Source organism: Rattus norvegicus, chromosome 10 (genome assembly GCF_021556685.1).
Source record: "Rattus norvegicus strain SHRSP/BbbUtx chromosome 10, alternate assembly SHRSP_T2T, whole genome shotgun sequence".
NCBI classification, from domain to species: Eukaryota; Metazoa; Chordata; class Mammalia; order Rodentia; family Muridae; genus Rattus; species Rattus norvegicus.
Genome location: NC_141543.1, coordinates 44,542,462 through 44,554,937, shown reverse-complemented (window position 1 = coordinate 44,554,937; position 12,476 = coordinate 44,542,462). Strand labels below are relative to the sequence as shown.

General features: G+C 36.9%; 1 protein-coding gene across 2 annotated transcripts in view; it reads right to left on the bottom strand.

The window, feature by feature from the left end:
• Positions 1-12,476, bottom strand: part of Fnip1 (folliculin interacting protein 1) — an 83,303-nt gene that overhangs the window by 25,725 nt on the left and 45,102 nt on the right. Inside the window, 5 exon segments of one of the 2 annotated variants that reach the window (NM_001271163.2) lie at positions 1,689-1,824; positions 3,853-3,924; positions 5,396-5,479; positions 10,459-10,550; positions 12,149-12,223. In NM_001271163.2, coding sequence (NP_001258092.2) covers positions 1,689-1,824; positions 3,853-3,924; positions 5,396-5,479; positions 10,459-10,550; positions 12,149-12,223 — 459 coding nt within the window. 2 annotated transcript variants of the gene reach the window in all.

Genomic DNA, 12,476 nt, shown 5'->3' with positions numbered 1-12,476 from the left:
GCAGCAGGAGACAAACACAATCCACAGAATGGCAGGAAATATGTGCAAACCATGTATCTAGTAAAGAACAAATAATCCAAATATTCAAAGATGTCTCCTAACTTCTCAACAGCAACAATAAAACAAACAGCAAAGGGTTGAATATTTACTCCTCTAACGATGATGTATGAATGACCAAAAAGCATTTGTGAATCACTTCTGTTTCATTGGGATGAAAATTACTAAGGAGTGGGACTGAGAATGGAACTCAGTGGTAGAGTACAACTCGGAGGTATAACGCCTCACATACAGGAGGTTATGGAGGTATAACGTCTCACATACAGGTGGTTATGGGCTTCCATACACATGACTAAAACAGAACTAAAGCAGAAAATAATGTGTTGGTGAACATACAAAGATTTCAGGACTGTCTTTACATTGCTGTTACGAATGTGAAATCATACAGTCACTGTATGGCAGTTCCTTAAAAATAGACTAACTATACAACTCAGTAAGTCCACTTCTGGGCATATACCCGTAAGGATATAAGGCATAGACTGAAACTAATGTTTATAACCCATGTTCATAGCAGTGCTGTTCACAACTGCTAAAAAGAAGAAACATCTATGTATTCTTGAACAAATAGAGAAAGGGTATATTGCTGTGCATACACGGACGCATATGCACACGTGTGCGTGCACGTATGTAGGTATGTATGTACAGGTCAGAGGTTGACACTGGGTATATTCCTAATGATTCGCCACCTTATTTTCTGAGATGACGTCTGTTCACTGAACCTGGAGCTCATCAATTCAGCTAAATGTTCTGGCCAGCAAGCTTCAGGAATCCTTCTGCTTCTGCTTGCCCAGTGCTGGGATAAGAGGTGCACCTGGATTTTTACATGGGTAATGTGCTGGGGATCTGAACACAAATTCTCATGCTTACGCAGCAAGCGATTTACTGAAAGTGCCATCCCTCCAACCCCCAAATGTACTTCTAGTGTAATGTTATTTGGCTACAAATATAATTTTCTTATATATGCTACACCACAGGTGAACTTCAAAGGCATACTGAACAAAAAAAGCCAGATATAGAAGGGTAAGTACTTCATGATTCCACTTATGCAAGGTATTTATAAGTTTATGGAGATAAAAAATAGTAGCGCTGGGGTGATAGTTCAGCCATTGTGAACACTTATGCTTTCCCAGAGGACTCAAGTTTAGTTCTCAGCATCCATGTTAGGCAGCTCAAAACTGCCTCTTTTCTGTGTGCACTGACACATGTGCACACACCTATGTCTACACATGATCCAAGGATTTTCCTCTGCCTTCCATGGGTACCCGTACACAAGTGGCATACATTCTCATAGACATCTAGACAAACTAAAAAATTTTACACTACAAACGTTTAGAATTAGCATACTGATTACAAAGGGCAAATGAAGAGTAGGGAGTTACTGTGTAATAACTTCAGGGCTTCAGTTTGGGAAGATGAAAAAGTTCAGGACTTAAGGAGTAGTGATGGTGTGAAGGCATTTAGTGTCACCGAACCATATGGTAAAAATGATTAAAACAGAAAATTGTTTTTAATCTGTCTTGCTACAATTAAAAAAGTAATAAAATTTTAAGTTTCCAATTACAGACTTCGAATACACAAAATACAAGTCTCAAACTCTAAAAACTAGTCAATCTTTTTCAATCTCAACTTACCATCTAGGAAATACCCCATTTTCCAAACTTGTTGTTTGGCTACGTCGCCAACGTCGCTGGTAGCTGCTGGCACAGCTTCGGGTGAGTGAGGAGTTTGGGGAGGGAAATGGGGTGATGAGCAGGCTGCTCAGAGATGCTGTTACGGCAGAAGAGCAAATGTAACTATTAGTCAAGGAGTAAGCATGGTGGCAAGTTTCTATTTAACAGGTTGAACAGAGTAAACTAAATATTTTATTTTGTTTCATGAATGTGCCTCATCTTTCCATTTTAAAGTGTACTTGGAGGAAATTCGTATATTAATACTAAATTTACAAGAGTCTCTACGATAATCATTTTTGGCATAGTACAACCAAGAAAACAGTGCTACTGGAAACAAGCGATCAGCTCTTAGTGTCCACAAACTTGGCTGAACCCTCACTATTCTTAAAGGAAACCTGACATCATTCCAAACTGACTGCAGTAGGGTTTTAACTAGGAAGAAGATCTGGAAATGTTTGAACGGCATCACAGGGGTCATGTATAGTACTCATGGATCACCCACTTGTCATGCCTATCACTTTTAGTAATTCTTTACTTAAGTGTTAAAGACAGCAGACCCTACACAGCACACTCTGGAGCATTCTAAGGTGGCAGACACACATGAGTAGACTCCACTTGAACAGTATAGACATCATGCTGTACATAATAAATAAATACAACTTTATCTATAAATGTTAATGATTTCTTGTTTTAAAGTTTTATGTCTATTACTCTAAATTTTGTATGTGTGTGTGGGTGGGGTGAGGGTGGGGGGATGGGCATGAGAGTGAAGGTTCCAGAGAAAATAGACTTAGATCTGCCCAGAGCTACAGTTATATCCAGCTTTGAACCAAACTTGGGTCCTTTGTAAGAGCTCTTAACCTCTAAACAACCAAAATCAGCTAAGCTTTCTCATCTTGTACTAAATCAGTCTTTGAGAATAGAGCTCAGGCATCTGAAACTTATGTTATTGTAACTCATACCTAAAGGTCAAAACATGGATGAAAGTTAAAATTACCCTTTGTATTTAAACTGACTCACAATAGTAGTAAAGGTGGGTATACGATGTGACCAAGCCTGCCGTGAAGCACAGGAAACAAGTTTCCAGTGTCTAATAGGATTGTAAGTCCAAGATGAGGGCTCTTCTTATTAATGGTCTAGAGCCCTAACATACAGTTCTAGTTTTAACTGAAAATGTCTTTGCCAGGCTAACTCCTTGTCATTTCCTAACACACAATTCAGGAAGCCTTGCTATAATGCACTACTGATACTTGCCCCCGGCCCAGGTAAGCTATGTGTCTTTTTTTCTGAGCCTCTTTGCATAAATCGATCACTGAACATATCACACAGGATTTTTTGTTGTTTTGTTTTGTTTTTTCTGTTTTATCATTACACTGTGGCTAGCATTCTCTCCTCCCTCTTTCTCCCTCCCACCTCCCTCCCCCATCTGTCTGTCTGACTGTCTGTCTGACTTTCATATCCAGCATGTTTCAATAAATGTTTTCTGTAAATGTTTCAGTGATACATAACAAGTATCACTGAAGTCCATGTTTTAAAAGGGGGGAGGGAACAATAATACTAATTTTTAATTCCTAGCTTCTCCAGACAATAAACCATCTAACTATTTCAACACTAGCTAGCAGCAAGCAGATGTAAACTGATATGGTTTTCTACTCTGGTTTTTAAGTAGTGTCCTGAGCAATTTTTTTTTCTTGTCCTGACTAAGCCACTTCTATCAGGAGTGTCCAACCTTTTGACATTGCAACCTGATACTGTCATCTCAATTAAGATCCACAATATAGTAAACAAAGAAACAATCCAAAAACAACTCATAATGTTTTAAATAAATTCATGATGTCTGTATTAGGGCACACTTGAAACCATCCTTGGTCACATGTAGCCATCAGACCACAGGTTGAACATGCTTGATAGGGCACATCCTACCAAACATATTTAATATTAATAATAAACATTAAAAATGCCAAATTTAAGAGACTTTGTTCTATCCTTTCTATAATCCTCTTGTATTAAATGCCAATTTGAACAAAATGGACACAGAATTAGACCACAAAGACAGAGATAGAAATAAAATCAACATCAGCTAACAACAATCACAGAACAAAGTGGGGTTAGTGTGTGACATTACCAGAGCGTGCTATGCCGCTGTCTCTGTCCTCACTCAGTTCTCTTCCTGGCATGTCCATTGGGTTGCTGTGAACTACAAATCAAAGTAAATGGTCAGTCATATACTACACTAGTATTGAGGTGGATGTTGCTCCTTTTAAATCGCAAACCAGATCATGCTTCATCTCATTGCATTCCTTTTTCAATAGCATGGCACCGACCCAACACTAGGAGCTATTACTCAGTTGAACAAGCTTTCAGATTTATCTGAAGATTTACCATGTGATGCAAAACTATCCAAGATATGGAATGCATTGAGTAACTAAACTTCCTATTTTGAAAACATATTTTAAAAACACAGATGTTCATACTGCTGAAAAGCATAGGTGTTAGTTACGCGGGCCAGGGACAACTTTATGGTAGTTCCCTCTGCTTACGTCTGTAACAATGTCTAAACACAAGCATAAGTAAGGATTTAAAACTCTGAATTAAATGTTTGATAACTGTTTAAACAGTATGGTACAAATTATGTTTAAAAACAGGTAGGGGTGCTAAGGATGTAATTAGTGATAGAGCGCTGGCTTACAGCAAATATAAGGTCCAGGATTTGACCCATAGCAATAGGAAAACAAAAACAAACAGGTGAGTAAGTGTAAGTGCTGGCAGGATAGCCTGTATATTTTTAAATTAGTTTTATATTTTCCAAGTTTTCTACAATACGTATGAATTGCTCATATCTAATGTTTACATGTAAAGTAAATTCTAATTAAAACAAGTGTATTAGCAGGATGTGGTGACAAATATTCATAATCCCATCACTCAGGAGCCCTAGGCAGGAAGATTTCAAATTCAAATGTAGCTGGGCTTATGATGAGAGACTGATAATAGCAAACAGTGGGGAAATCTACGGACTGATAATTCCTACTAGAAAATGATAGTGCAAGATCAGTGTGTGTGCAGTGTGTGACAAAATGCGGCAGGACTCTTGTTCTGAAAATGTTAGCAAGGCACACACTCCGTTAACAACGTAATGATGTGAATAATTATGCCCACATGCCTTTTATTTAGAACAGTGCTTGTTCATCTAAATCATAGCTCCAAGAAAAGTCGTCCTTAGAGAAGAGTGTAGACAATTTGCAACAATTACAAAGATCGGATATTTCCAGCAATTGGTGAATTACAATATAAAAGCTACTTAGCCATGGAAACAAGAGAGCATAACATTAAAACTTCCAAGGGGCAGTATAACTAATAACTAAGCCTAGCTACATACTAAATTTTTCTTTTGTAAATCTAAAGTTTAAAATTATTATGACATACTGAGGAAAGAAATGACAAACTAAAATTTCATAAAACTTTTAATCCTATTGATGACACATTTTGTGAAAAGTTTAGGAACATACCCAATGGAAAGCAGTCAGTTCCTCTACTTTGTAAGCAATGCTTTCATAGCTATAACCTCCCGACTTCATTCTCTACTAGAATTCTCTTGTTTCCACAGCTTCACTAGAGGTTCTAGCCACTAGGGCACACCGACTAGTCTACCCACACAGCACATGGCAAACCTGCAAAGAAAGAGGCGCTCCTGATCAGGCGGAGCGGACCCTGCTCAGAGAATGCCCGCCTGGGGCTGCAGAACTGTGAAAGACCTATATGGCAAAAATGCAAAATACACATGAAAGAGGCCTGTTATAGAAGCCACACGGCATCAAGAAAATAAAGTGAGGTAAAGCAACACAGGAGCAGACCAACAGGTAAAGCACAGCAACTTTTAACCAAAGCAAGAACAACTCAAGTCATTTTCCTTTTAGAAAAAGTTTAGTTCTTTTGGTCATAGTTTATACCAAACAACAGTTTCATGCCTATTTATGAATAAATCCATTTAAAACAACAGAAATAGGCTTCTATTACAATAGGCTTCTGTTATTTTAAGTGCTCAACCCTAATATAAAACATTTTAACCACTCAAAAAGGTAATGGTAACTGCATAATGTCTGCCAAACTTGTTTTTATTTTTGTTTTAGGGGAGTTTGTTTGGAGACAGGGTTTCTTTGTGTAGCCTTGGCTGTCCTAGAACTCATTGTATCAACTAGGCTGGCCTCAAAATCACAGAGATTCACCTGACTCTGTCCCCTGAGTGCCAGGATTGAGGCATTCACCTATCATCTGGCAAAAGCCAGTTTTAAAGACTCCAATGTTCTCCTGCAAATGCAGTAAGAAGATCATGTTACTGCACTTACCACAAGAACATAGTAAATCTATCAAGGAATTTTACTGACAAATAAGCACGAAAATTGTTATTGCTAGCCCACTGGTAAATAATAGAAGAAATTGATGTTTTTAGAGCCGTAGTTAACCACTATGAAAACAGGAGACATAGTACAGCCTATATTCCTAAGAGTACTACGCATACACACACAAAACCACAAAGAAATAATAGTAGCCTGAATACCCAAAGAAAGAGCATAAAGGCCAGGAGCGGTAGCATCTTAACTAAGCAAGCAGATCTCTAGGAGTTTGAAGCCAGCCTGGTCTACATAGAAAGTTACAGGCCATCCAGGGCTACAAAAAGCAATTCTTTCTCCAAAAGAAGGAGAAGGGGGAATGGGAAATGGATGTGGGGAAGGAATTAAAGCTGGAAACCAAGCAGCTGAATTATATGTTGCTTTTATTCAATTATGACAATCTAAGTAAATGGTTCTCAACCATTCTAATGGTGTGACCCTTTAATACAGTTCCTCATGTTGTGGTGACCACGTCCCCCACCACACACACTATAAAATTACTTTCATTGCTACTTCATAACTGCAATTCTGCTATTGTTATGGATCATAATGCAAATATCTCATATGCAAGATACCTGACATGGGACCTCCTGTGAAAGGCTAATTCAATGGCCCTCTCCCAAGGGAGGTTGTGACCCACAGGTTGAGACCCACTGGTCTAAGAAGTTATGTTGGAATTGTACACCCAGGACAGATAGCCTTTTGTTTTAAATAGCATCTGTATTTCCCAAATTGCTGATACAACTTTTTTCTGCAACAAAAATTTCTGTAATTACAATGTAGCAACCCTTCCATTTCTCAATGGTCAACTCTTTCTTCAACATTCCCTAGCTATTTCAAAATTTAACGTCTTTAAACTCCTTCCTCCCTACATTTCGTTACAAATGACTATGTGGACATTGCTGTAGATGCACAAAGAGCTTTCAGATTGAAACTGTCTTCTTTTTTTTTTTTTTTTTTTTTTTTATGTGTGAGTACAGTATTGCTGTCTTCAGACACACCAGAGGAGGGCATCAGATCCCATTACAGATGGTTGTGAGCCACCATGTGGTTGCTGGGAATTGAACTCAGGACCTCTGGAAGAGCAGTCAGTGAGTGCTCTTAACCACTGAGCCATCTCTCCAGCCCCCTGAAACTGTCTTCTTATCACTCTACCTCCAAAGTCACTCAAATCCATACACATCTTTGCCAATTCCAGATTAAGATGAAATAATAGCTAACATCCAAGCCATATGATATTAGAGACTTTATCATGAGTTCTGAGATGCTCTTCCTTATCTTCCTAAGCTAATTCTAAGTCAGCTAGGGTCCCAACCAACATTTTCTCTTAGAAACTTCTCTTGTCAACTATCATATCTTGCTTTAATTTCATTCTTTCAATGGTTTCCTTTTTTCCAGAAATACCTATATATAATCAAATCTCTTTCATGTTTCTTCAACATATCGATTCCTACAGCTGTCTAGTTTTCCAAATGTAGTTGAAGGACAACTGGACCCTTTCAGGAGGTCAGTGAGGTCTTCTATTTTCCAATGACTTACCTTCAGGTGAGATTTTTTTTCTTGACATATGTAAATCCCAACTGCTTAGATTCACTACACATTCTTTTGCACATATAAATCAGACCTGATTATGTTGCTGGATTTGAAACAACTTTCTGTGGAAACCTTGGGAGTGTATCTAAAAGATTTCAATTGTGCTTTTAAATCTATTGGACATCTGTGCAAGGCTATATGTTACCCATAACATACTCTCAGCCAGTAATTAAATACAGAGGATACAAAGTCCAGGCCTTTTTCTAGGGAGACATGAGGCATTTCTGACAAGTAGGCTTTCCTCCTTAGACAGCTATCAAAGGCTGGGGCACTGATATGTAATCTTTGATACTTTTCTCTTTTACTTGGAGTCAGACATGTATCACAATGTATGTTTCCTTTGGCTTTTCCCACCTCGCCCATTTTCTTTCTCACAGTCATTTCCAGTAATGAAAACTTTGCATGACTAATCGTGTCACAGCACTTGCTTTAGAAAACAAGAGAGGAAACTAGGGTGTCCTCACTGGTGTGTGACGACATGGAACATGAATGTCAATTTGTTGCTGTGGCCCACAGTTCCCTCTGCCACCTTGCTTTTGCTCAATTCTTTCTTTTCATGTTTTTTGTTTATTTTTGAGACTGAGGTTTTTTTTTTTTGGAACCGGGGACCGAACCCAGGGCCTTGCGCTTGCTAGGCAAGCACTCTACCACTGAGCCAAATCCCCAACCCCGAGACTGAGTTTTAATATCATTTCTCCCTTCCCTTTCCTCCCTCTAACGCCTCCCACAAACCCTTACCTCAATTCTTTCCTTTCCTTTCCCTCTACTGTGTGCTCTACTCACATGAAGTTATTTACATGCTTTATGTTGGTGTGTCCTTGGTCTGGTATGTCCTGCTGCTTCTTCCAAGACAGCTCTTTCCAAGAACTATATAAATAACTCTTCAAGTTTAGGTATCCTGTTCTCAAGAAAGCCTTCCACAATTCTCCAAGAGGGAATTCATGCTTATATTTGAATTACAACCATATAATGTTAATCTTGTACACCATTCTGTTATTGTATTAGTCATCTAATGCTCACTAACTATAAATCCACTGAGGCAGAAACTGTGTTAGCTTGCCTCTGCCTCTTCAGGGTCTACCAGAATGCTTGCCCTATTTATTACAGATGCTAAAAAATACTTGATTAGTCAACTAGAAACATAAACAAAGTCAGAAATGGGTCTCAACTATCCTTAAGTCATAGTTAAGAGTGTGGAAATGCAAGCCATACACTATTTAAAGGCTGTATCTTGGTTAAATTGATCAAATTTCTCCTCTTTTTGAAGAGAAAGATCAAATATATCTAGCCTCTATAGTATGACTTACTTTTTTTATAAAACATTTTTGAAGATTAATTTATTTATTTTATGTATGTGAGTACACTGTTACTGTCTTCAGACACACCAGAAGAGGGCACTGGATGCTGTAACAGATGGATATGAGCCATATGTGGTTGTTGAGAATTGAACTCAAGACCTTTAGAAGAGCAATCATTGCTCATAACTGCTGAGCTATCTCTTCAGCACCAGTATAAGTTACTTTTATAACTATCAGTTTATGTGTACTATTAAAATGAACCACTTTCAACATGTACTTGGAATTTTAAATAATACACAATTTTTAAAAAGGCATTTCTTTGTTGCAGGTTTTTTCTGTCTCTCTTCTTTCTTTCTTTCTTTCTTTCTTTCTTTCTTCTTTTTTGTTTTTGTTTTTTGAGTCAGATTTTTTTCTGGGTAGCCCTCACTGTCCTAGAACTCACTTTGTAACCCAGGCTGGCCTTGAACTCAGAGATCTTCCTACTTCTCCCTCTTGAGGGCTGAAATTAAAGGTTTGCTTTGGTGCAGTTTTATTTCATTAAAATCAGTAATTAAAGTCAAATGAATTAGAAAGAACTTTTTCTATAAGCTGACCTATACTATAAAGTAGGCGTGACACTAAGACTAACCCACATTGTATGTGTAATAGCATCTCATTTGAATAAACAAATTAAAAAACAATATTTATTGAGTACAATGCTATACTATTCAAACAGGGAGAAAAAGAAAACCCTCTTATTTGAATAATCATAGATTTAAAGATAAAATTTACTCAAGGGTATGTAGAAAGTACTAGGGCAGCTTGAAATCATCTCAATAAATCCATATCTTAAAAAGAAAAAACAATCATCTAAATAACTTTATACTAAATAAGGGTGGCTGTCCACTCCCTGATATTATTCATCAGAAAAATAATCAAGCAGCAATTTAGCTATGCTTTCTCGACAAGAAGTTGCAGAAATACTATGCCATTTTAAAATGCATCACACATTGTGAACCATAATTAACTAAATTAAGCTATTATTTTAATACACTTCTTAAAAATCATTTGAGCATTTGCTCATATAAAGCACAATTCATAAAAATGAATACCATTTTAAAATGACTTTTAGGGTAGAGAAGAGAATAGGGATAGTCTTCCCCAACTATAATATTCCAGACAACTGGTAATGGCTTTCAATAGCAATATCAAAAAATACATCTAATTTGAAAACAAAAACCCAATAAAGACAAATTCTTTTACAGATACAAAATGAATATTACATTAAAATCTAAGAAAAAATGTTTTTCCAATAATAGAAAGGTCACACATGTGAAATTTAAACAACCTTTCTTCTGTTTACACCATTAGAAGTTCGTAGGTTATACAAGAAATCTATATAATTAAGAAGTGACTTCAGATCTTATACTGTTAACATTTTTTAACTTTATAAAATGAAAATAAAGCACCTACCTATATTTCCAAGCAGCCCATTAATAACTGTGCTGCTATCAGCCTTTAATGTATTACTGTCCTGATTGATGAATTCAAGACTGTCTTGCAGTCTACAGAGGAAAGAAAAACCAAACAAATTCCAAATACATTTAATGGTCATTCTTTACACATCCCAATGAAATTTCAAGTGTAAAGCTTTTTTGAAATATTTGAGGTAAAGGGGACTACTGGGAGGGAATAGGAAGAATAGAGGTTGAAATGAACAAAATAGAATGGAATGAAAACATTATGAAACCTATCATTTTATATATTAGCTAAAAAAAAACCTTTAAAGTTAAAACTACTAGTAGTAAGGTTATAAGTACAAACTATGATGCTAACTACATAATCACTTAAGTGACTGGTCAGTGAGCTATACCTGAAGTCCATATACAGCTGCTGCACCTTTTATAAGCAAAGCTTCACAGGAGGAAAGTTTGTGTTCGTTCATCTACATGCTGCTTATGGCTGCTTTAATGCTCCAAGGGCAGCAGTAGGAAACTACAGCATACTATATGGCTCACAAAATAGAAAATTGGCCACTTGGCTCTCTTAGAAATAAATTGCTGACACTGATTTACATCACAGACAACGAAAGTTTCCCTCATATTTTAGACTAAAAATATTTTGTTAATCTTTGGGGTTGGGAATAGTCAAAGGAGACTTGCAGGTGAGAAAGGGAACAGAGAAAGGGAAGGAGAGCAACAATCAAATTATCACACTTTAAAAATGGTGTATACTACTTCTTTTAGTCTCTTTGAGAAGAGCAAAAGTAAAATTACTGTGCTTTCAGTCTGAAATATCTTTTCCATATGATTTCAGTTATTATCAGTTAAAATGTTGGGAAAAAGAGGACTTTCACTTCCACTTCAATATTAAATTTAAGTTTAGCAACATTTTTTAAAGTATTCACAATATTTAAAAAACATCTACCTTTTCCTTCCTTCCTAAAATAAAGATAAAAATGAGCTAGAGATAGTAGAGACCTCTACAATTAGAACTCTCAAAACAAAAGTCTTTCAAAGGCTCAAAAGAATTTCTCTAGAGTAGGTAGACTCCCTGCTACTTCCCCATTCATTCAATTATTCCAGGATTCAAGCTAGACAGTGCTCTGATTTGACACCTATGAAACCCCACCCCCACTAACCTAACAATAAACCATAACTCCACATTTTATTTACTAGGGTTCTGCTACATAGCCTGTTACCCCTAGGAGGCCCACTCTTGTTTCTACTTCATTGTTCTAGTCTAAGCAAGAACAACTAATGCTATCCCTGTAGCTGTTAAGGATGTGTAGAGTGGGGGATGACTCCGATTTCATAGTGACATGGCTACCTAAGGCCATTCTAGTCTGCGGGGCTCTGTACACTGAAGAATGTAAAGGTATGAATCAGCACAGAAGACTAAGACTAAAAATAGCACGCCAGCCTATGATGGAAATGCATTCAATATTTTGCTTCAGTTTTCCACCTCCTGGAAAACTACAGAAAAAAGAAATCACATCTATATATTCAATTATATTCAGAACGGGTATGTAATCTGGACTCCATAAACTTTCAAACTTGAGGAAGACATAGACTTGAAATTGTGCTATAATTTAAAAAGGCATTTTAATATTTATTTTTATATACCTTAAATATCAATACCCCCTGAATCCATAAGCACTTACGTATTGAGACTTCCACAGATACTGCTGCCAGTCCGTGCAGTGAAAACTTTGCTAAGCATGAGCTGGGGAGGAGAGCTATGGAAGAACACAGAATGACGACAGGAAGAGATTAAAACTAAAATACATGACTTTTGGTTTATTGTAAGTAAAAAAATGTAAGTTACAGAGATTTCATGACGTCATCACAATGGCTAAGAAAAAATACTAAAACTATGTACATGATAAGCTTAGATCTGACATGCTCCATCTGAGTAAAGAACTAAGAAATTATTTCATCTTCAAAAACCTGACCATCTAAAATGAGTATAACGTAAGAAGAACTGAACGC